The sequence below is a fragment of the Camellia sinensis genome, chromosome 15 (assembly GCF_055761805.1).
Source record: "Camellia sinensis isolate YWXY chromosome 15, ASM5576180v1, whole genome shotgun sequence".
Classification (NCBI taxonomy): domain Eukaryota; kingdom Viridiplantae; phylum Streptophyta; class Magnoliopsida; order Ericales; family Theaceae; genus Camellia; species Camellia sinensis.
Genome location: NC_138975.1, coordinates 130,728,096 through 130,751,476, shown reverse-complemented (window position 1 = coordinate 130,751,476; position 23,381 = coordinate 130,728,096). Strand labels below are relative to the sequence as shown.

Here is a 23,381-nt window from a genome sequence, read left to right as displayed (position 1 = left end):
AGGGAAGAGAGTTCGTCGTTCCGTGTTACAAAGAGCTCGATCAAGCTTGACCATGGTGTTAGCCCACCCTTTACGATTGTTAGTTCAAGTAAGTCTTGGCCCCACACAACCCATATCCATAAGATTACAATCATTGATTCGTTCAGCAAATTTTTTGCTTCTCCGACAAGTTTGACTAATGTTACTGAATAGCTACGTTTTTCCTCAGAGCTAGAATAGTCATTAAAATCGCTGGCAACCAGCCATGGTTCTTGGGTGTTTTGGGCTACAGATTCAAGCCCTTCCCATAACTCATCTCTCATCCGGCTGTTTGGGCTGGCATAAATTGCAGAGAGCACCCATGTTAGGTAGTATTGTCTAGAGATGGTTGCAGTAATCATTTGGGAGTTTGCCTCTATTACTCGAACATTAGCTTGACTGAGATCCCAAAGCATCCATATTCCCTCACTGCGGCCAACTGGGTCTACATGAGTTGAAGCCATGAACCCCAGTTTATTAAAATACATACACATAGTACTAAGTTCCACCTTTGTTTCTAGAAGGATGATCATATTTGGTCTGTGAAGCCTTACAATGTCCCTCAGATTCCTCTTGAATCGATCATTTCCGGCACCCCTACAGTTCCAAAGCAAAATATCCACGGATGACATTTGGAGTTATGGTATTTCTTCCTCTTCAGTGAGGCCCAAGATGACTTTTGCTGTCTTTAGACTATCGTCCAGTGTTATCACCGACTTCACCAGCACAATGTGATTCACGTTGTGTGCATCCGTCTTCCTCTATGGTTAAATCAGAAGTTTCACTTCGTTTCTCCACCAATCTACGTCGACGTGGTGATAAGCTTCTTTCCCTGTCTCTAAAAACATCAGAGCTCTGAATTGATCCACTCGGTGTTTCACTAGTTGGATCTCTTCCACTGTTTCCTCCATCGTCCTTCTCAAACAAGTCTGGGGGTTTACAATTTCTGGGTTTGTGGGAGCTATCAAGAATAGACTCTGTTTTCCTTTCTTGCGGAGGGACATCGATATGACTGAGGAGAAGGGTTACTTTTCCAGCTGGCTAATCAGAGCTGACATCTTTGAAAATAAGACTTATCCCTTTCGATTTCTTTTTGGCTTGTTTCTCGTGTGTTTTCATAGCTATGCCATTGGTCCCTTTAACACTGGCCTTTAGCTTATCTATATTACTTGCTGTGTGTTTTTGGGCTTAGTCTATCACCATAGCTTGGTTAACCACCAGTGGACTGCCTGATGGGCTTTGCCCTATATCATTTGGGATTTCTTTTATCACCTCACTAGGTGTTGTTGCAGTTTGGATCTCCTGCGCCTGTTGTGGCCTGAATGTCACCCCTGGGGTTGGCTCCTCTTGTAGGACTTCAAATTTATTCCCTTTGGTGTGAGTTATTTTTTGTTTGGGCTTCAAAGTTTTTGCCTTTTTTCTTCTACTGGGTGCAGTGGTCCAAGGCCCAAAGCCTTTAGTACTATTCTCATTCAACCTATCTTCCCGTTCTGGTTCCCTAGACTTGGACGTTTCTTCTCCATTAGTTTCCAAATGGGTAATGGCCTGGCTTTGATTCATCTTCTCCTGTACTATTATCGGGTATTCTGTACACCTCTCTTTTCGGTGCCCTACTCTTCCGCAAGCAAAACACAGAAGGTGAACATGTTCATATTTTGTACACCTCTCTTGCTTTGATTGAACTTATTGAAGATTCATTATTTGCCCCTTTTCTCTTTTCTTTTTTTTTAAATTTTTTTTAATAAAAAAAATGTAGCAGAGAAAAATCAATATCATAATGAAAGTTCTTACCTGAAACTGAACAAAAAGGACTATAACACCCTAGTGATAAAACTTGGGTTGGAAACAAATTCTAGGATTTTTTTTAAGAGAAAATTGGTCATAAATCCAATTTATAGAATGTTTAAAGTATTAGATCCAGTGGATATCTATCTGTTCAATTTTTTTACTGATATGTTTAAATTTTTTTTTATCTATATGTTAAAATTTAGATCTGTTTGATTTTTTAATTTTATCTATTGAAATTTTATCTGTTCAAATCGTTTTCTTTATCTGTACAATGTTCACAACTAAGTCTATCTGTCCATATTTTTTGTTCAATAAACCCTATCAAAAGAAGCATCTAACTGTTCAATTTTTGTATTTGCCTGTCAAACCAAACATGCCTTTTCTCTCTCTCTCTACACATTTGTGTTTTCCATGTTCTCGTCACTCTCATCCCTTAATCTCCAGAAACACATCTAAAAAAATAAAAAGATTAGATCATATCAGAAAAATTAAATCTAAAGTTAAACAAAATTAAATCAGAAATCAGAAATTACTTCAAATTAAAACAAAAAAAAAAAAAGAGATGGAGGAGTCATGAGAGCAGATCTAGCTTCTAGAAGATCAAATCAAAATTTTCAAACTACTTCCGATCAATCTAACTTCTGCAAGATTAAATCTAAAGTTTCAAACTACTTCAAATAGATTGAATCACAATATGTATAGCAGATCTAGCTTCTACAAGATCAAATTTGAAGTTTCAAAGTACAACAACAACAAATGGGACCCCAACAGCACCAACAACCACTAGACAGAGAGAAAGAAGATGGTGGTGGCGTAGATCGGCCACTGGATCTGAAACAATGGGAGACGGAGGAGTCATGAGAGCTGCAAAGCCGGAATCGGAGTCGTCAATGCCGATACCCGTAGCGGCGTTCCGACGAAGCATACGACTAGTGATGGCACGGCGGTGGCGTTCTCGTAGCTTTGGTGTGGTCCTTTTATTTCTGTTTCTCCTTCTCCTCCTTCGCAACTCCGTTAGAAGAAAAAGCGGTGACGGCAGAGGCAATGCCCATGGCCACCACTACAGCGGAGACAGTAGCGGCAAAGCCATGGGGGCGGCGGAGCTGAGGGTGAATGAGGAGAGAGAGAGAGAGGGGGGGAGAGAAGAATCGTGACTCGTAGGGTTTGGGACTGTGTATATGATATATACAAAGAAGGGTATTTTGGACAAAATATTTCGGGGAAAGTTCTATTTACACACACATTCCTCTTTTTACACATCTTTCTTAATTCACACACCAAAAAAACAAAAAAAAAAAATTTATTCATCACACACAATTTTGTTCCAGTTATATCCCATACATACACTCTCATCCACATACCTTGGTCAACACCAGCAAGCAACGATCAAACCCTGTCTCTCATCAATGGTGTTCAGAGAGAGAGAGAGAGCAGTCGCGGCGGGCACGTTCCTTCTCGGCCTCGCGTTTCTTGGCCTCCACCTCCTCATCGCGGCGCTGTGGGAGGTGGTTGTGCTGCTGCTGGAACCGCCATTTGGGGCCAAAACGAGGGCGAGGGGTGGCTTGCCATCGATAAGGCAGAAGGTGGCGTCGTCATCGGAAGTGGCGCTGCTGCCGGTGAAATCGAAGTCAGAGTCGGAGAAGTGGGTGGAGTTGCGGGGGTTGGTGGAGTTGCGGGTAGGGTTGTAGTTGCGGGTCCAGTCGGCCAGGACTGCTCTGACTTCAAAGCCCACCATTGATGAGAGATAAAGAAAGACTGCAAAAGATGAGAAGAAGAAGACGACGATGGTTCAGAGGGAAGACGAAGAGTGGTCACCAGAGAGATAGAGAGAGAAAGGGGTATTTTGGTAGTTTCATTTTAGGACAAAAATGTAATAAAAAAAATTCATTAAATGTGTGTAAAGAGGGTAAATGGTGTGTGCAAATAGAAGCTCTCATATTTCAGTGTCTGAACCTTTGGCCAAGCAAAAGTACAATTTTGACTTTTGGCCTAAGCGTCCATTTTTTTAAGGATTTCTGAAAATGGAGAGAGCTATCCCATTTGTGTAGTACGTCAACCTCAAAACATTTATGTAGGTGTTTGAGAAGTGATTATATTAGCGATTTTTTTTTTTAATTATTTTAATAGGTTATTTTAATTTTTGTGTTTGAGAAGATAAAATAGATTTTTATTTGAGTTGTTGTATTGAAAAATGTATTTGAAATGATATTTGAGGCTAAAATTACAAATTTGTCCATAACCTCACTTTTTTCAAAGTTTATCTAAAGTGCAAAATTGTCATTTATTAAATGTACCCACACTGTGGGCCTATACTAAACCTACACTGTGCCTACACTGTCAACTGACAGTATAGGCTGCCACATGCCGATTTGTATTTCTTTTTTTTTTTAATAAAAATCATTGATTTAGGATATTTGAGGTTATTTGGTTTTTTTAGTGTTTGAAACTATTTAAACCTCAAAAGTAAGTTCCCAAACACCCTTCTATATATACACTCCCAAAAAAAATTGGGTGTTTTTTTTTTTGTTGTATTTATTGATTTTTTCACAATTTCTTCGTAAATATTTTTATACTTTAATAATGATTTTTATTTATGATTTTTTTAATTTAATGGATTAATTTAATAATGATGTTAAAATTGTCATCATATTTGACTTTTGAAAAAATAAAGAGTAAATTACACTCACAGTCCTTATAGTTTGGGACTCATTTCACTTTAGTCCCTAACTGTTTAAGTGTGACACATTTAATTCTGAATTTTGAATTTGTTCTAAATAAGGATAATTAAAGATACTACTATTTAATTTCGAGGAAAAATTATCAATTTGATAAAATATAAACTAATTTGACTAAAAATGTCAAAAAAATATTTTAAAATTTTTAAAAATTATTTCTACCGACCAAAAATTATATAAAAATGATAAATCTTGTAAGCATTTATTTATTTATTTAGGTTACCAAATTATTATTTTTTATATATTTAGATGATAATCATTACGTTGTTTTTAATTTCATTAAATTAGTTTCTTTTATGTAATATAGTTGTGGATCCGGGCGGGCATTAAGCACTCTTCTCAATCCTGGCCTACATTACAATTGGGCCTAAAAAATTTGTCCGTATAGCATTATGGGCCTACATTATGACTTCAAACCCAATAAATTGTAGGCGGGCTTATTGGTCAGTCGGGCCCTGGCCCTTGCCCATGCCCACCCTCCACACTTTTGTGCTTTCACTTTGTATTATTTTGTTTTTCATTCAATAGAATTCCAAGTGGAAATGAACTTCGGTTTACTATTCATGGGATTATTTCCCTTGCTTGGTTTCACTTTCTTTGATTTTAATTTTCAAAAAATTTTACTTTTTTATTTTCTGTATTCTTTTTCATTGATTTTTTTTTATATTTTCAGCAATTTTTTTAATTTTTAGACACACCTAACATAAATACACTTAAAAAAGAAAAATTCTTTTTTAAAATATTTTTTCACAAATATTTTACTATTTAGATATATCTAAGTAAGGTGCATCTAAAAAAGTTAAAAAAAAAATTGCTTAAAATTTAAAAAATATTCACTAATTTTTTTAAAAAAAAAACATAAAAAATAAAATACCCAATTTTCATAAAATTGAATTCAGAAAACTGAAATCAAACACACTAAATAATTTTTTTTTTATTTTTTTTATTTCACTTTGTAGTCTTGTCTTTCAAATACTTGCCAAAAACCTAAAACTGAAACATGCACCAAACATGTTTTTAATTTCATCCAATTTTCAATATTTTCAAAAACAGAAAACAAAACAAACAAGAACTAAATTACACATGTATTGCATTACTAATTTGAGAAATTAAGGTAAGATTTGGGTGGTAAAACAAACCAAACTATATATTTTCGTTGTGTTTGGTGGAGGGACTTGTGAAAGAATTTGAAACGGGAAAAAAGAAGTGAAATGTAAATAAAATATACTTACATTTCACCAAATTTCACATACCTTTTTCCTTTTACTTTCTAAAGCTATTTTCAAATCTCTCAATCAAACACTGTAAGAATTTTGTTAATTTTCCAAGTCTATAACAAGATTTACAAAAGAAAATGAATAAACTCATAGAGAGAAATTTAGAAGTGATTGAGACCACTAAAAAACACATCACAAAAAGTACTAATGAGTTGAAAAATATAAAAAAAAAATAAAAATAAAAACAAAAATGCTAGAGGCCCCAAAAATTCTACCAAAAGTTTTACCAAATGTCTCACATGGGTGTGGGACCCACATGGGACCCACATTGTGTGGGTCCCACACCCATGTGAGACATTTGGTAAAACTTTTGGTAGAATATTTGGGATCTCTAGCATTACTCAAATAAAAATAGAGTCAATCATCCTATCAAGGAGAGAGCCACCTCATTAATACTCCCCTTAATGCTCTTTTTTTAGTATTTCCAAGCATTAATCGAGAGAAATTTAGGGAGATGAATCATATTATTGATCTTACTTATCCCTTACGCATACAACACCTATATATTTATAGAACAGTTGTACACTCCTAACCAACTTGCCAACTCATCATAACAAACTCAACTAACTCCCATCCCGCTTGACATAATACAGTTACACTTAACACTTCTGTCGAGTAACTTCAGCTCCATAAGTTTATACAAACTGTAAAAAAACAAAGTTAGTTGTTTTTTTTATTTTAAATAAAAAAATCACGTTATTGGCTAGATTAAAATTTGTTTGATATCAGCTCAAAAGGTAAATAGGTAAAACTTAAACACGTATTAAAATTTGTTGTATTTTCATTCCAAATTATTACTCAGCTTGACTTTACTCGTTTGCAATTCTTATTCAATACATGTTTTTTTTTTTTTTTATAATAAATAACATTGACCAACCCCTGAGATTTAAAAATAAAATAAAATGAGCTATATAAATTTGAAACAATTACATTCAAGGTTTTAAAAATTGGACTGGACTGGCCAGTTTGACCGGTTGAACTGTCGACCGGTCGGAGTTCCGATCCGGATATACCTTCTAAACCGTTCCAATCTAAAAACTAGCCTATTTAGAGAGAACCGGAAAAACAAGCAATTGAATCGCCAAACCGATCAACCCGGGGACGGGTCAAGTGAATGGGCCGGGTTGATAAATTTTAAAATTTTAAACTTTTTTTTTGATAGTTTCTAACTATTTTTTTTAATTCTTCTTTCTTTCTTATATATATATATATATATATATTATTGTTGGCACCATAAATAAATAATTTATTATTATTATTATTATTGATAAATTGTAGGACACGTGTCACTATCCTACTCATTTGGAGGTTAGGAGAAGTTATAAATCATTAAACACATGTGAAAAGATGATGAAGAATGTGGATGATCATGAATTAGAGATTAAAGCAAGTTATGGAGACATAAAGATGAAGTGGAAGATCATGAAGTGTGAAGTGTGGGAAATGAAAGAATGTGGTAGTTATTAGGTAATTTTTTCTTACAAATGTTTGCTTATAGATAGCCATTCATGGCTAAATTGTAAAAGGCAACTCAAATAAAAAACAATTGATTTCTATTTTTTCTAATAATTTATTACTCAACTTAAACATGTATTAGAATTTGTTGTACTTTCATACCAAGTTATTACTCAACTTGACTCCACTCGTTTGCAATTCTTATTCAATACATATTTCTTTTTTTAGTAAATAACATAGACCAACCCCTGAGATTTAGAAAAAAAAAATACAATGAGCTATATAAATTTGGGACAATTACATTGACCTCCCTCTTAATAAGGTTAAAGTGATTGGAACTAGACAAGGATAAACAAAATAAAATCAATTTCCTCTATAAAATTAATAAATTATTAATCAAAAGGGGGTTAAAGGTTATGTGAATTAAAATTTTAACAGATTATAATGTAATTATTTCAAATGTATGGATGTTATGTATTTTCTTCAAACCTTTAAAAAAAAAAAAAAAAAAAAAAAAAAAAAAGAAGAAGAAGAAGATGATGTGATTTACTCTTATTTTAATATAAGTTTTTTTGGCCAAACTAGTCAGTTTTGCTGCTACAAATGCATAGGGGAAATGGGAGATGACCTAACACTATGCCTAATTTACAATTGTGGATTTTTTATCTGCAAATTCATGACAATGTATATATGGATAACCTACCACTACCACAATGTTAAAAATGACAGCTTTTGGTTCTTAATCTATGCCACATTTCCACTTATATATCTTTTTTTTGGTCCTATTGGAAAGTTGCCCAATTTACCATTTTGTTCAATCTACTAATGATCACATATGACCCATTCATTTTTTTTAAATGTCTTTCATATTTGATATAACATATTCAATTCTACCATTCAATTCAACTCATTTTTTTAAATATATATTGAAATTAATGTAATCTTACTAATGTCTTAACATGTACGCAATTTTAAATATTTAGAAACATATATTTGAAAAGGGTGCTCTGGAAAGATGGTTAAAAGTTGAGTTTTTGATTTTCTTTTAGCTTTTTTTAAAAAAATGTGTAAAAAATGTGACCCAAAATAGGTTAAAAGTTGAAAAGTAATTTTTAACTCATTTTTCAAAAGAGACCAAAGTAATTATGCTGAGAAAAATAAGAAGAATGATATAAGTTAGCCCACTCAGTCAATTGACTTTAGTTGGGGGGTGATTAGTAATTTTATTGCAAATTTTGATACAAAGATTTTTTTTTTATTTTTCATAATATCTCTCAAGCATGATAAGTTGATTTCACTCTCTGCTGGATGGGATGGAAGAGAGTAGAGGGAAGATGACAGAAACGATACAGAGAGAGAGAGAAACAATTTTCAGAGATTCTGAACATTTGATATTTTTTCCCCTCATTCCATGCATGCTAAAAAAATATCAAAAAAGAAAATTCACTGATTTGTAAACATTTTTTTTCCATTTTTCATTTTTTTAATATTTTCATCTCATTTATGCTATCTCACATTTTATAATGCCATGCATGTTAGATTATATTGTTTATTAAATACAAGATAGTGGAACTTTGGTGAATATATATATATATGTAAAATCTATTTATTCAAATAGGAAGGAAAACAAGAAAAGAAAACTTACATTCATAATAGAAAAATGCTTGGGAGTACTAATTAGTGCTCCCACTAATTAGGTGGCAGTGGGTCCCGCCATTAATGATGTGATGTTTTGATCTTGGAGTTGTATTTTTTTTTTTTTTACTTTTTTAACGCATTAGTGCTATTAGTGGTGGTGTTTTTAGTGGGATGAATCATTGTTGTTCATAATAATAAGACTTGAATTCGGGGAAATAGGAAGGAAAACAAGAAAAGAAAACTTACATTCATAATAATAAGACTTGAATTCGGGGGGGGGGGGGGAGGGGAATAAAAAATAAATAAAAACTTCAGACATGTTGAATTTGAAAAAAAAAAAAAAAAGTAGATAACAAAACAAATGTCGGAGTATTTTGGGAAGATGATTAAAAACTGTTTTTTTTTTATTTTTTTTTGATTTTTTTATGAGAGAAAAAAGTGAGTTAAAATGTGAGAAGTGACTTTTAATTCATTTTTTAAAATCGGCCAACGTGGATAGTTAGTGGCATAGCTTACCCCATGAGTGGACTCCATGGTGTATTAGATTTATAGTGAGATATTGCTCACACAAATGGTCCACTTGAGAAATTGGGTGGTAGTTCCATCAACAATTTTGGTGGAGCCAAGCGTGAGAAGAACCCTAAATTTCAAAAGTTGCAACTCAGTCCAACTATGAAGGGCCTCCCAACCTTACAAAACTTAAAAAGAGACTACTTGCAAATGGTGTAGGCATATATCAAGTCAATCTCACTACATCTACGGTTGACTCAACCAGCTCTTCCCATTCATTGAATGAGGTTAAGGTATTGGTGCGTTTTTCATGAGTAATGTTAGGGATACTAAAATTTTTACCAAATATTTTACTAAATATCTCGCATGAGATGGGTCCCACATAAATGTGAGATTTACATCTATGTGAAATATTTGATAAAATATTTGATAGAAATTTTAGGACTTCTACTATTTTTCTTCTTGGATAGTCTATGTTCACATATTACCATGAAGTTTTCACTCACTATATTATTATAGAAAAATTTGTAAATAAAAAAATTAAACAAAAAAAAGTTATAAAAATGATATGGCAACAGCATTTTAAAAATTGTAAGACATGTTAATGGGTCATTTGACTTGAAATGAATTGACGTAGACGGTGTTGGAAATGGTTATAAAATTCTAGATAAAATCAGAATTTTTTCTTAAGTTCGGTCTATTTTTTAGGTGGACCCCGAGTGTCGATTTACTCGGGTCAAAGTGGTAACGCGTTCTATGCCGCGTTGTGATTCACGTGGTATATTTGGTTGATCAAAACCATTACCGAGTGAATGGGAAATTAAAGCCAAAGTGTGCTCCATGGAAATGGAGTTTTGGTGGAAATTCCTTAAGGTTGTAAATTGGCTTGTCCCACATTGATTTGGTGGGAAGGTTTGAAAGGGTTTATAAGGCTTAGGGTGAGATACTTGGGGTGTGCCCCAAGGGGTACCCAAGTGTTTTAGAGGGAGAGTTTATGGGCAAAATGGACTAGACCCATTGGACCCAAAAATCACTACACGCGCGCCGCCGTCCGTCCGGGCAGGGCTGGGCTTGGGCGCGGGTGTGTGGTTGGGTTTCTAATCTTTTTGGGCCAAAAACATTTGAATTTAATTCTATTTTTTATTAAAATAAAATCCAGAATTCAAATTAAATTGGTTTGGATTTTTTGTTCATCCAAACAGGGCCCTTCCCGTTTTCAAACAGAAATAAACTGTTTTGGAATTAGTGCACACCCAAACAGGGCCCTTCCCGTAATTGCTATCTGTTTGAATTGTTGAATCTGTTTGAAATTCAAAACCCAACAGGTATCATACCTGTTCAATTCAAAACCAAGAGCCACATACCTGTTCAATTCAAATCCAAGAGCCACCTTCACATCTATAAATAGGACCACCCTTATTTGATGTTTTCCATTCAGAAATTTCGTATTTCACTTCTGCTATTTATATTCTTCATCTTGCTGCATTTTATTTCCGAAAGAAAGAGTATAAACACTTAGTGTGTTCGTAAGGCAAACAATTAGTAGTGCTGCTATTGTTTGTGGTAGATCATTTCATTCTGGGAGATAGACGTCCGAATTCTGAAAGCACCGTGGAGAGGACGAATCTGTCTTAAGGACACAGTGTCAAACACTGGACTTGATCAGAAAATAATTCAAAGAAATTAAATCAAGTAAGTTATTTAATTTATTTTCAGTGTTGTTTTTATTTATTTAAATCAGATTTTAATTTTGTTTTTGTAACAAAATAAAATCTGTTTTTATTTATTTATTTTTATTTCAAGTTTGATTTTTGTAATCAAACAAATTCTCTCCTTTTCTTTATTTCTTTAAATTCTAATTGTTGTTGTGTACACAATAGAATTAAATCTTTTAAATACAGTGAAGATTGTCCAACAGACGGCTCATTTGGCACGGTGGTTAAAAATCAACTTTTAACTTTTAACTTTTTAATTTATTTTGAATCACATTATTTCTTATATTTTTTATTTAGAAAAAGATTAAAAAAAATTAAAAAATTAACTTTTAACCAACTTTCTAAAACACTTCATATTTGTCACCTCATTTTGTGTGGACTTTTTGTATAATTTTTGTTTGTTCGTTGGTATATCCCAACTAATTATTATATAGAAAAATTCCATTCTTATAATTTTTTTTCACAAAAATAACAATTCTATCGTCCTAGAGAGAAAAAAATTCAAAACTTATATAAAAATATTAAAAATCTTAAAAATTTTATTAAACATTTTATCAAATATCTCATATAGGTATGAGACTCACACCATATAAATTTTATGTGAATCTTACACCCATATAAAATATGTGCTAAAAAATTTAATAAAATTTTTGAAATCTATAACCTTCAAATTTATTATCAACGGCCAAAATTTATTCTCGTTGCGGGGTCACATCAAGAAGGGTAAACCGACACCATTGACCTACAATCTAGGAATGTTTTTGGGCATTTAATTGAGGGAAAATATTATGAATCTCAAATAATTTATTAAATTTTTTTATTAAATATTTTATATGAATGTAAATTTATATAAATTTATATGTGTGTGAGTTCTACACTCATATGAGAGATTTGGTAAAAAAAATTAATAAATTATTTAGAATCTCTAGCATCACTCTTAATTGAGTCCCTAGACTACCTATTGAAAAAATAGAAAAATGTTTTATACACTAATAGAGTATCACATGATACTATTTTCTACTAAATATAAACATATATGTTTTCTATTATTTTTTAAACACTTAATATAAATATAGTATATTCTATTGTCAAATCCAATTACAATAATAGAAGGTACTACATAACATATACTCTATTCGCATACAAAAATTACTCACAAAAATGGCATAGCAATATTATTTTTGTAAATAAACTCATCTTTGTGGGTATTCTGCTTTGAAGTGAAATATTCATATTAAACTACATTATTTTGTATGAATTTTTTTAATTATATATCATTACTCTTATTATATTTATAATATTAAAAAAAAAAGAATTGAAATTTGATGTAATCGAATTCTAGCACCTCGAGCTAGCTCTTGAGGTGTACTCGTTTCAAAAAATATTTTCTGATACCCCGCTCTTGTCTCCAAACCTTATCAAATGGGAAAAATTTTTAGTATAATTTGAGATGGGTATGAACGAGATGGACTAGAGGGCAAAATAGTCATAAAAAATAACATAAAATTACTATAATATAAAGATCAAGGATATGAAGAAGAGGGGGAAAAAAAATCAATACAGTTTCTAAAATTTTAACCATGGATATTGTACAAAAAAATTTGAGAGTCATAATATTTTTAGAAATGTAACAAATAATGTTTGAAGAATCAAATGGCTAAAGTTCTTCATAATATTAAACCAAGTTTTTAAAGAGTAAGCAAATTTCATAAAAATAGATCATTATTTGTAAAAAAAAAAAATTAAATAACAATACTTTAGTGACACTATTTCATAAGGGAAAATAATATAGCAACGAACAAATCTCGCTACGGTTTTTTTTGCTTACAAACGTGACACAAAATAATAAAATTGTAGATTCGAAATAAAAATCACTAGAATAATATGATAAAAATAACTCACTTGCATTCATAAGTAAGAAAAATCAATAAGATTTGTTAATTTATTATAATGTTGATTATCAAAATTCAAATACATATTAACTATAACGGTAATGACATTTTATACACCAATCAATAAAGACTACAAATAAGATTAGACGGAGATTCCTCATTACTGCAATAGTAATCTTCATGATAAAATATAAAAAATTTCAGTAATATGTCTTTTGGGATACACCATCAAGCACAAATCACAGCTGAGTGGAACACACGTGGAAGTCACACGATATATAGTCATGTCATGCTCATCTTCTCTTGGTGGAAAGATGAGTTTCCACAAAGTTTAAGGGATGTTTGAAACAATTTTTATTAAGAATATACCTTAAAATTTAATAGTTTAGCATTAGCTTTTGATTGGAAAATGTGGATAACTTGGATGATAAATATGTTTTGATTTTGAAGGAAAATAATTTTTTTCGTGAGATACACTTGGTTCGTTTTCAAAAAACTATTTTCTATTTTTGAAACAAAAAATGAATTTTAAAACAATATTTAACTTTTAGTGCATGAAATTTTTTTTAGCAAATTTTATTTTATTTTATTTTTATATATAGTTTTTTGAGCTTGAGGCTTGTGATTTTTTAAATTTTTGATAGAGAGTTTTATTGTATTACAAACAACATTAGAGTTACAATATGATTTTTAAAGGCTTTATTTTTTATTTTATTTTATTTTAATTTTAATGATGGGATGTTAGTGAATTTGTAAATTAGGTTATAACGAAAGGGTCACAATTATTTTACCAACTCGAATCATGAACTTCTAACTTTTTTTAAGAGACAGTTATATAGACTACTGTACTGGGCCATCTATCATGTCCACTAAATTGGGTATAGATTTTTTTTATACTAAAAAAATTTGTAATTACAAAAAAAAAAAAAAAAAAAAGAAGAAAAAAAATTAGAGTAAAGTACCAATAAATCTCAAAATATGATATTGTAAACTGTTTAGTCATTCCTTTTTTTCTTATGAACCTAAAGGTCCCACTAAAATGAAAATTATATAAAAAGGTAGTCACTTACGTGTTTGGATTTAATTTTCTAAGAATAAAAGTGAGTTTCTCTACATGTAAAATTACACATTTAGACAATTCGCATTATAAAGGTTTTGGATTTTCCCTCCTAGAACAAATCTCACATTACCAGGGGAAAAAAATGTAATACTCCAATAACATAATACTCTAATGTAACACTAACGTGACATCCAATGCAAAACACTAAAAAACTCCATGGTGCACTTTTTCTAAACATAACAATGTAACACTCCAAAAAAACTCATTAATATACTTTTTTCAAACGTAATACTCCAATGTTACACACAAAAAAATTCCTTAGTGTATTTTTTCTGAACGTAACACTCCAATCAATATAATTCCAAACATAATACTCCAATACAAAACACATAAAAATACTAAAAAATTTCTTAATGTAATTTTTCTAAATGTAACACTCACAATTTGAAATTATACATGCTCAAAACTTATTAAGGAGTTTTTGTATTCCTTTTGGAATTGTTTGAAGAATCACACATCCTTTTGGAATGGTTTGAAGAATCTCACGTCCTTTTTTTGGAGTATTACATTGAAGTGCTACGTTTGAAAAAAGTATTTTTTTGTGTGTTACATTAGAATGTTATATTAAGGAATTTTTTTAGAGTGTTACGTTTGAAAAAAGTACACTAATTTTTTTTTTTGAGTATTATATTAGAGTGTTACATTTGAGTGTTATATTAGAGTGTTACAATTTGAAATTATACATTTGTTCAAAGTTTATTAAGGGATTTTTGTACTTCTTTTAAAATGTTTGAAGAATCCTACATCTTCTTAGAATGTTTGAAGGATGCCATATTTTAAGTAATTTTTGTACTCTTTTCAAAATGCTTTCCAAATAAAAAAGATTTTTTTATAAAAACTCATCACAAATTTGATTCTCATAAATTGTGTACATTACATTTCTAGTACAAAAGAAAAAAAGAGAAGGAAACATAATAGAAATAAAAATATAACCGTAAATCTAATTTTTAAATAATATATTAAATCTATCTTTCCAAAATCGATGGGACTAATTGGTCTGTAAAAAATCCTTGAGACTAAATAGATCATCATTTCTCAAAAAAGTAAAACAAGTAGTAGATTCAACAATTTAAAATTTCGTTCGAGTTCCGTTTATTACGACGGAACTCATTTTTGTTGTTTGGTTGAACGAAAAGCATGTAAAACATTTTTTAAGAAAAATATTTTTGCATCATTTTTTAAAAGATAACTTACTTTTAAAAATTTCATAAATCAAATTTTACAAAGTTGATTCTCACTCATTACATTTTTAATATATTTAGTATTTTCAAATAAATATCTTAACTCACTAAAAAGTCATAAATGACAAGTTATTAAATCAAAATTTATTGTTTAGGCAATAAAATATTTTTGTTTTAAGTGTCAACTAAATGTCAAAAAAATAAAAAATAAAAGATTTCTATGTAAAATCAATTTATAAGAAAAATAATTTTTTGCATAAAATATTTTACGTTAAAACAAACATAACCTAAATGCATTCAAATTTCAACCAACACGATTAGTCCAATTGACTAAAACTCATATATCTCACTAAGAGGTTAGCGATTCGAATCCCGTCACCTACCTATGATTGTAATTAACTAGACTTCATCATAATCAAATAAAAAAAAAAAATCATTCCAATTTCATTAATTGCTGGTACACTCCTTAAAATAAACTTCTTACTTTATTTGTATTTTCCTTTTGTTATTAATGGTAGTTTCTATTGAATTTTAGATTTACTTTGGAATAGGGATTCATCGCATCCACCCCTAGATCTCTGTAATCTTTTTATTTTTTCATACTTGTCAAATATAATCGCCAAAACATCCGCAAATAAAAGAAAATAACAAATTAATTATATATTCAAATAAGTGTTATCGAAAAAGATGGACAATATATTAAATTGTGTCAATCAAATTTGAAATTACCGCAAAAAATAATGTCAAAAGCCTTATTACTAATAGGAATTTTTTTAATATAAAAATGTTGGAAACACGGATCAAATCATAGAACAAGTATAATTGTATTTTTATCTATACAAAACAATTTATAATTTTTGATAGATTTCTTTTTTGTTTGTTGTTTTAAATAATTGATTACGTATTTCGCAATCTATCATCATAAAAAATATGCTTAGAGAAGTTTGTTTTTTTTATTATAAACGAGTTGAGTCCAACTAAATAAGTAATTATTTACATTTAACTTGAAAATTAATCAGTTTAAAAATATGTCCAAGTTTAACATATTTTAGGTTGATCTTAAACAAATTTTAATTAAACGGTCACGATCAAACTCAAGTAATTTATTCTTTATAATCGACATATAACTTACTCAAGTCAAATTTAGTCTGAATAGTAATGTTGTTCAACTTTAATTTATGAATTTTAAAAAAAATAAATTACATTTATTAACAATTTAACCTGAATGATACTCAAGCTAGACTAGTCCAATTTATTACCTTATTATCAAATAATATATTAAATAAATTTCAAAAAACTTGCCATAGAAATACAAGCAAATATTAGACCAAGTCAAAACAAAGTGCCACCGGCTATAGACAGTAACCGGTATACCAGCCACCCTCGACCCTATAAATACCCAACCTCCTCCTCATTCCTCTCCGGTAATCCTAAAACCACCAAAAACGAAGCCATGGCCCGAACATTCACAAAACCACCAAGCTTCACCGGCTCACAGAAGCGGCTCGCCACCGGCTTACTCGAGTCGGTCACTTCTCTCTGGGTTCTATGCGCCAAGCGCGCCATCCGAATTTCCAGAAAGCTCCGAGTCGAGAACTCGACCGGCTCGCCGAGGTCGCCGAAGCAGCTTCTGGTTACGATTAGCAACAAGGCGATTCAATTCAGGCTGAGGAAGAAGAGATCTTGCTCCGCCGCCGCCGAGGAGTTTGAAATCGAAGCCGGCGATGGAGAGCTGTGGCAGAGGACGATCTTGATGGGGGATAAATGTCAGCCGTTGGATTTCTCCGGAGTAATTTATTACGATAACAATGGAAATCAGCTTTCCGAGTTGCCACTCAGATCGCCGCGTTTGAGTCCGCTTCCGAGTTATGTTTACGCGAAGCGGGACTAGTAGTTTTTTTCTATGGTCACCGGCCGGTCACCTATTCAGGTCACTCCTCATATTTGATAGGTGAACATAGCAGTTATGGGTGTGTAAAATGTTCAGCTTTTGTTTTTGTTCTTGTTTTTGTTTTTATGAAAAATTAGCGACACAAAACTCAATCACAAAAAAAAGGGAACACAATCTCTGGCGGGAAGTGAATTTTATCTTTTTGTTATTCCCATGTAAGAATATCATGTTTTGTTTTGTGATTGTTTTTTTGTGTAAATAAAATTATCCTAGTTTGGTGATTAGTTATACCGCAATGTTATTGTGTAAAGGATTAGTTACTCTTATATTAGAATGATATTCGATTTTTTGATTTATTTTTCTTTCTAATATTGATTTATTTTTCTCTTAATTTTTATACAAATAGAAGTATTGTATTGTAATTAGTTGAATCACACGCTTCGTTTGGGAAGTATAGCTTTGTAAATTTTTGGATTTTTTTGCTCTTTTAATCCGGAGCTAAAAAATCTCGTTCGGATTGGATTTTTTGATTTTTTTAACTTTAATGAGAAAAAGAATAAATTAATTATAATTTGAATGTGATATTTTGTCTTATTAATTTTTTAATCTATTTTATTTTTTATGATCATTTTAACCTGATAATCTCATGCCATACGATGACATAGTCACATAGTTTAAAGAATTCTAAATTAGCACACACAAATCAATCACAAAAAAAAGGGGGCATAATTGTCAACATAAATTTCAGAACATAAACCTTACACTTTGGATTATTTACCATGTGTATTATCAAGAAATCAAGATAAAATGACATACCTGAATCCATTGATGAACGGTTAAACGGAAGCGTGATTATCAATGAACTCTTTGTTATTAATTATGTTATTGCCTTCTAATCTTTTCCCCTTTGGTGCCTTATGTTTCTCCTTGAGAGGATTTAGAAAGAAAAATAACAGTGTTCTTATTTTTCCACTTGGGAAGGAATAGGGACCATAACCTTTTAAAGGTTGTAATTGGTTTTCAAAACTGAAAGGTTGTGGAAGTTCAAAAGGAATGAAAACCAACTTTAACCATTATTGGTTTTAATTTCTATTTATTGGTTTTCAAAACTGAAAGGTTGTGGAAGTTCAAAAGGAATGAAAACCAACTTTAACCAATATGTTTTAATTTCTATTTCTGCCCCTCATAGAAATAGAAATTATACAACTAGTATCTACACATTAGATCCATAACACATATACCCTTAAGCCTATTAACTAAATTGAATCACTTAAATTGTAGGCTTCTTATAAATGATAACATCACATTTAATTATGTGGTCCCATTGAGACATTATCTAACAATCTCCCACTGGACCACATATGTATCTTGAAAAATGTGCTTAACTTTAGTGAGCTCAGAAATTTGTTATCATAACTTGAGGGTATCCAAACAATCATGTCCATTAACTATATTAACATAGGATCAAAGCGGTCTTCGTTACATCAATCGTAACTCGAGCCACCAATGGTCACGTATACTAATACAGCTAAATGACATAGATCAATCATGGATGCGTAGCATGGAAATTACATGTGATGTGATCCATACATGCCTATTTCCAACTGGTCCTACTTAACTTTATTGAGATCAATACTTCACAATACATAACAGAGCGTAATAAACTGAATATTTCATTTCTGCAGAAATTAATCTAATTACATAGATAAAACTCAAGGCTGACATAAAGCAGTAATATAAATACAAACTCCCACTAAACCAGAATGTTCTCAAATAGAACAACACCCATCTGAGCAGTGTGCTCATGAAAGACCTTGGGTGGTAGTCCTTCGTAAGTGGATCCGCTATCATGGAGTTTGTCCCAATGTGCTCTATGGAAATCTGTCCACTCTGCACTCTTTCTTTTACAACTAGGAACTTGATATCAATATGCTTTGATTTTGTCGAGCTCCTGTTGTTATTGGAATATAAAACTGCAGACTTATTGTCACAATATAACTTAAGTGGTCTTGCAGTGCCTTCCAAAATACGCAACCCAGTGACAAAATTCCGCAGCCATATCCCTTGGTTTGATCCCTCATAACATGCTACAAATTCTGCGGCCATGGTGGATGAAGCTATGAGCATCTGCTTTGCAGACCTCCAAGAAATTGCTCCGCCAGCTAACAGATAAATATAGCCTGATGTGGATTTCCTACTGTCTTGGCATCCAGCAAAATCGGAGTCGGAATATCCAATGACCTCTAACTTATTCGATCTCCTATATGTGAGCATATATTCCTTTGTTCTCTGTAAATATCGCATAACACGCTTGACTGCTTTCCAATGATCCATGCCAGGATTACTTAAATATCTGCCTAACATGCCAACTATAAACGCAATATCCGGACGCGTACATACTTGAGCATACATTAGACTCCCTACAGCCGAGGCATAAGGAATCTTCTGCATTTCTTGAATTTCAAGACTGCTCTTCGGGTATTGGCTGAGACTAAACTTGTCTCCCTTAGCAACCGGGGTTTCACCTGATTTACAATTTTGCATGCCAAATCTATTGAGTACTTTTTCGATATAGCTCCTTTGTGATAATCCCAGAATACCCCGAGAACGATCTCGGAGTATTTCGATTCCTAATACAAAGGAAGCATCACCAAGATCTTTCATTTCAAAATTCTTAGATAGAAATCTCTTGGTGTCATGCAATAAGTTTATATCGTTTGTGGCAAGCAATATGTCGTCAATATATAAAACCAAAAATATGTGTTTACTCCCACTGAACTTGTGATACACACATTCATCAACAACATTAGTTTCAAAACCATACGAAGTGAGAATTTGATGAAATTTGAAGTACCACTGACGAGAAGCTTGTTTGAGTCCATAGATGGATTTAGTCAATTTGCAAACTATATTCTTTGGGTCTCCTGACACAAAGTTTTCTGGCTGCACCATATAAATTGTTTCTTTAATGTCACCATTAAGAAAAGCTGTTTTGACATCCATCTGATGCAACTCAAGATCAAAATATGCAACAAGCGCCATAATTGTCCTAAAAGAATCTTTCGAAGAAACTGGAGAGAAAGTTTCTTTAAAGTCAATTCCTTCTTTTTGAGTAAAGCCTTTGGCTACAAGACGTGCCTTATACCTCTCCACATTACCATTTGAATCCCTTTTGGTTTTAAATATCCATTTACAGCCTACGGGCTTCGCACCAACTGGTAATGAGACAAGTTCCCAAACTTTATTGTCTTGCATAGACTTATATTCTTCATTCATGGCTTCTATCCACTTATGAGAGTTGGAACTTTCCATGGCTTGACGAAAGTTGATTGGATCATCTTTCGACATTCCATTTTCTACCTCATGTTCCTGGAGATATACAATATAATCATCTGAAAATGTAAATCTCCTTTCTCTGGTGGATCGCCTTAATGGCACAGATTCTTGAGGTTGAGGTTGTAGAGTTTGTTCCTCAGGAACAATTACCTCATCTTGAATGGGGGTTTGAATTATATTATCTTGAACAACATTGTCTGGTTAAGGATTCGAAATTACTTCTCGAGCAATGACAGGTATAGGAACCTGTGATTGGTCAAAAGTAGTAGTAAGAAATGGGATTACTCCTCCTTCCTCCTTAAAGACAATGTCTCTAACTGGATTTCTCCCCCCAAACTCAACATCCTCAAAAAATGTTGCAATTCCCGTCTCAAATATTGACCTATTTGTGGGATCATAAAACTTGTAACCCCGTGATCATTCGGCATAGCCAATAAAGTAGCTGCTAATGGTTTTAGAGTCCAATTTTCGTTCATGAGGTTTATAAGGCCTCGCCTCAGCAGGACACCCTCATACATGCAAATGTTTTAGACTAGGCTTTCGCCCAACCCAAAGCTCATAAGGTGTTTTTACAACTGCTTTAGTTGGCACCCGATTTAAGATATAAGTTGTTGTCTTTAGAGCCTCACCCCAGAGGGACTCTGGTAAAGTAGAATGACTAATCATACTTCTTACCATATCCTTAAGAGTCCGGTTTCGTCTCTCAGATACACCATTCATGCTAGGTGATCCTGGCATGGTGTATTGTGGGACGATTCCACATTCCTCCAGGTATTTTGCAAACGGTCCTGGACGTTGTTCACCTGATCCATCATATCTGCCATAGTATTCACCACCACGGTCAGACCTAACACTTTTAATCCGTTTGTTGAGTTGTAACTCAACTTCGGCCTTAAATTTTTTGAATACGTCCAAAGACTGTGATTTCTCATGGATAAGAAATAGATACCCATATCTGGAATAGTCGTCTATGAATGTGATAAAATATTGTTGACTATTCCAAGACGCCATAGGGAATGGGCCACAAATGTCCGTATGAATTAATTCTAAGACATCTGTAGTCCTATGGGCACCATATTTCTTTATTTTGGTCTGTTTTCCCTTGATACACTCAACACAGACATCAAAATCTGAAAAATCAAGAGAATCCAAAATTCCATCAGACACAAAGCGCTCAACTCTAGATTTAGAGATGTGACCTAGGCGTTTGTGCCATAATGAGGCTGAATTTTCCTTAGTTAATTTATGCTTTGTACCTCATGATTCCACGTGCAAGGTTGCAGTATAAGATGCAATAGTTTCGAGCAAATATAGATTATCAAACACATTAAGTAAACCAGTACCAACAACATTGGAATTAATAGACATACTAAACTTCATATTTCCAAAAGAACAATAATATCCCAATTTGTCCAATACAGAAACAGAAATTAAATTCCGTCTAAAGGACGATACAACAAAAGTGTCTAATAAATCCAAATAATAACCGGTTTTCAGTAATAATCTAAAGTGCGCTATTGCCTGCACTTCTATTGACTTGCCATCACCCACAAAGATGTATCTTTCAGCATCAGTTGGCTTTCGGTAGTTCAGGCAACCCTGCATAGAAACACATATGTGAGTAGTAGCATTAGAATCTACCCACCAAGTGTTTCTTGGTACTGAAGCTAAATTTATTTCAGAACAGACCAAAACATGAAATGTACCTTTCTTTACACGCCAGGCGACGTATTTGGCACAATCCTTCTTTCTGTGTCCGGGCTTGCCACAAAAGAAACAACCATCCTGCACTTTCTGTTTCTTTGGTTCCGGACCCTGAGGAATAGCAACTTCCTTTCCCTTATGCTCTCTTTTGCCCGTATGCTTGGAGGTGCTTGCCAGATGAGCACTTTCAGTCCTTTCTTGCTTCAATCTCTCTTCCTCTTGCACACAAAATGAAATGAGCTCATTGAGAGTCCATTTCTCCTTCTGGCAGTTATAACTGACCTTAAATTGGTTAAATTGTGCAGGAAGAGAGATGAGAACTAAATGCACGAGCAAATCATCAGATAGGTCGAGCTTTAGTGCCTTAAATTTTGAAGCAAGATGAGACATTTTCATGATGTACTCGCGAACATTACCCTTGCCTTTATACTTTATTGAAATCAAGCTTGCTAAAAGCGTGCTTGTTTCAGCCTTATCGTTTTTAGCAAAACGCTTTTGAATTTCTGAAAGAAATTCATCGGTAACGGTAACATCCTCTGTTATTGCACCTCGAAAAACTTCTGGAATCCCACGCTTCATGATCATAAGACTTAGCCTGTTAGAACGATCCCACTTTTCAAAGTACACAGTTTCCTCAGGAGTACTTTGTGCAGTGAGAGCATTCGGTTTTGGCATCCTTAATGCCAAGTCTATGTCCATGCAGCCGAGAACAATCAATATGTTCTCTTTCCAGTCCTTAAAGTTTGTTCCATTTAACATTGGAACATTGTTCATGTTGGCAGAGATTGAAGTAGTCGACATTAAAGCTGAATAGAAAAGAAAATAAAAGGAATAAACAATTATGCTCACATTAAGTTACCAAACAGATAATCTCTAAATAAATTAATTTAATGACAACATCTCAAAATACCTAGCACAACATTAATACCAAGCCTTTGGGTAGCGATATTAACTGTAAATGGTATTCTTGTTGTAATGATTAAACATTGACAATAAGTTATGTCAAATAACAAATCTATCTTTTGATGGATTTATTATTCACATTAGGTTTTCTTGACAATTGGCACATGTTTATCACCACAAAATGTGTGTGTAATTCTGCCAAGTCTTAATCATGTCTT

General features: G+C 32.5%; 2 protein-coding genes across 2 annotated transcripts; one reads left to right on the top strand and one right to left on the bottom strand.

Moving 5' to 3' along the window:
* The first annotated feature begins 16,782 nt into the window (after positions 1–16,782).
* LOC114309191 (uncharacterized) lies at positions 16,783–17,220 on the top strand. The gene has a single exon (XM_028254883.2). The coding sequence runs from the start codon at positions 16,783–16,785 to the stop codon at positions 17,218–17,220; it is 438 nt and encodes a 145-aa protein (XP_028110684.1).
* Positions 17,221–21,911: 4,691 nt separating this feature from the next.
* Positions 21,912–23,159, bottom strand: LOC145813835 (uncharacterized). The gene is made up of 2 exons (XM_082909957.1): positions 22,263–23,159; positions 21,912–22,155 (listed from the first exon to the last, which is right to left on the bottom strand). Exons 1-2 carry the CDS (start codon positions 23,059–23,061, stop codon positions 22,127–22,129), a joined length of 828 nt encoding a protein of 275 aa, XP_082766083.1. The 5' UTR covers positions 23,062–23,159; the 3' UTR covers positions 21,912–22,126.
* Between the last annotated feature and the right edge of the window lie 222 nt (positions 23,160–23,381).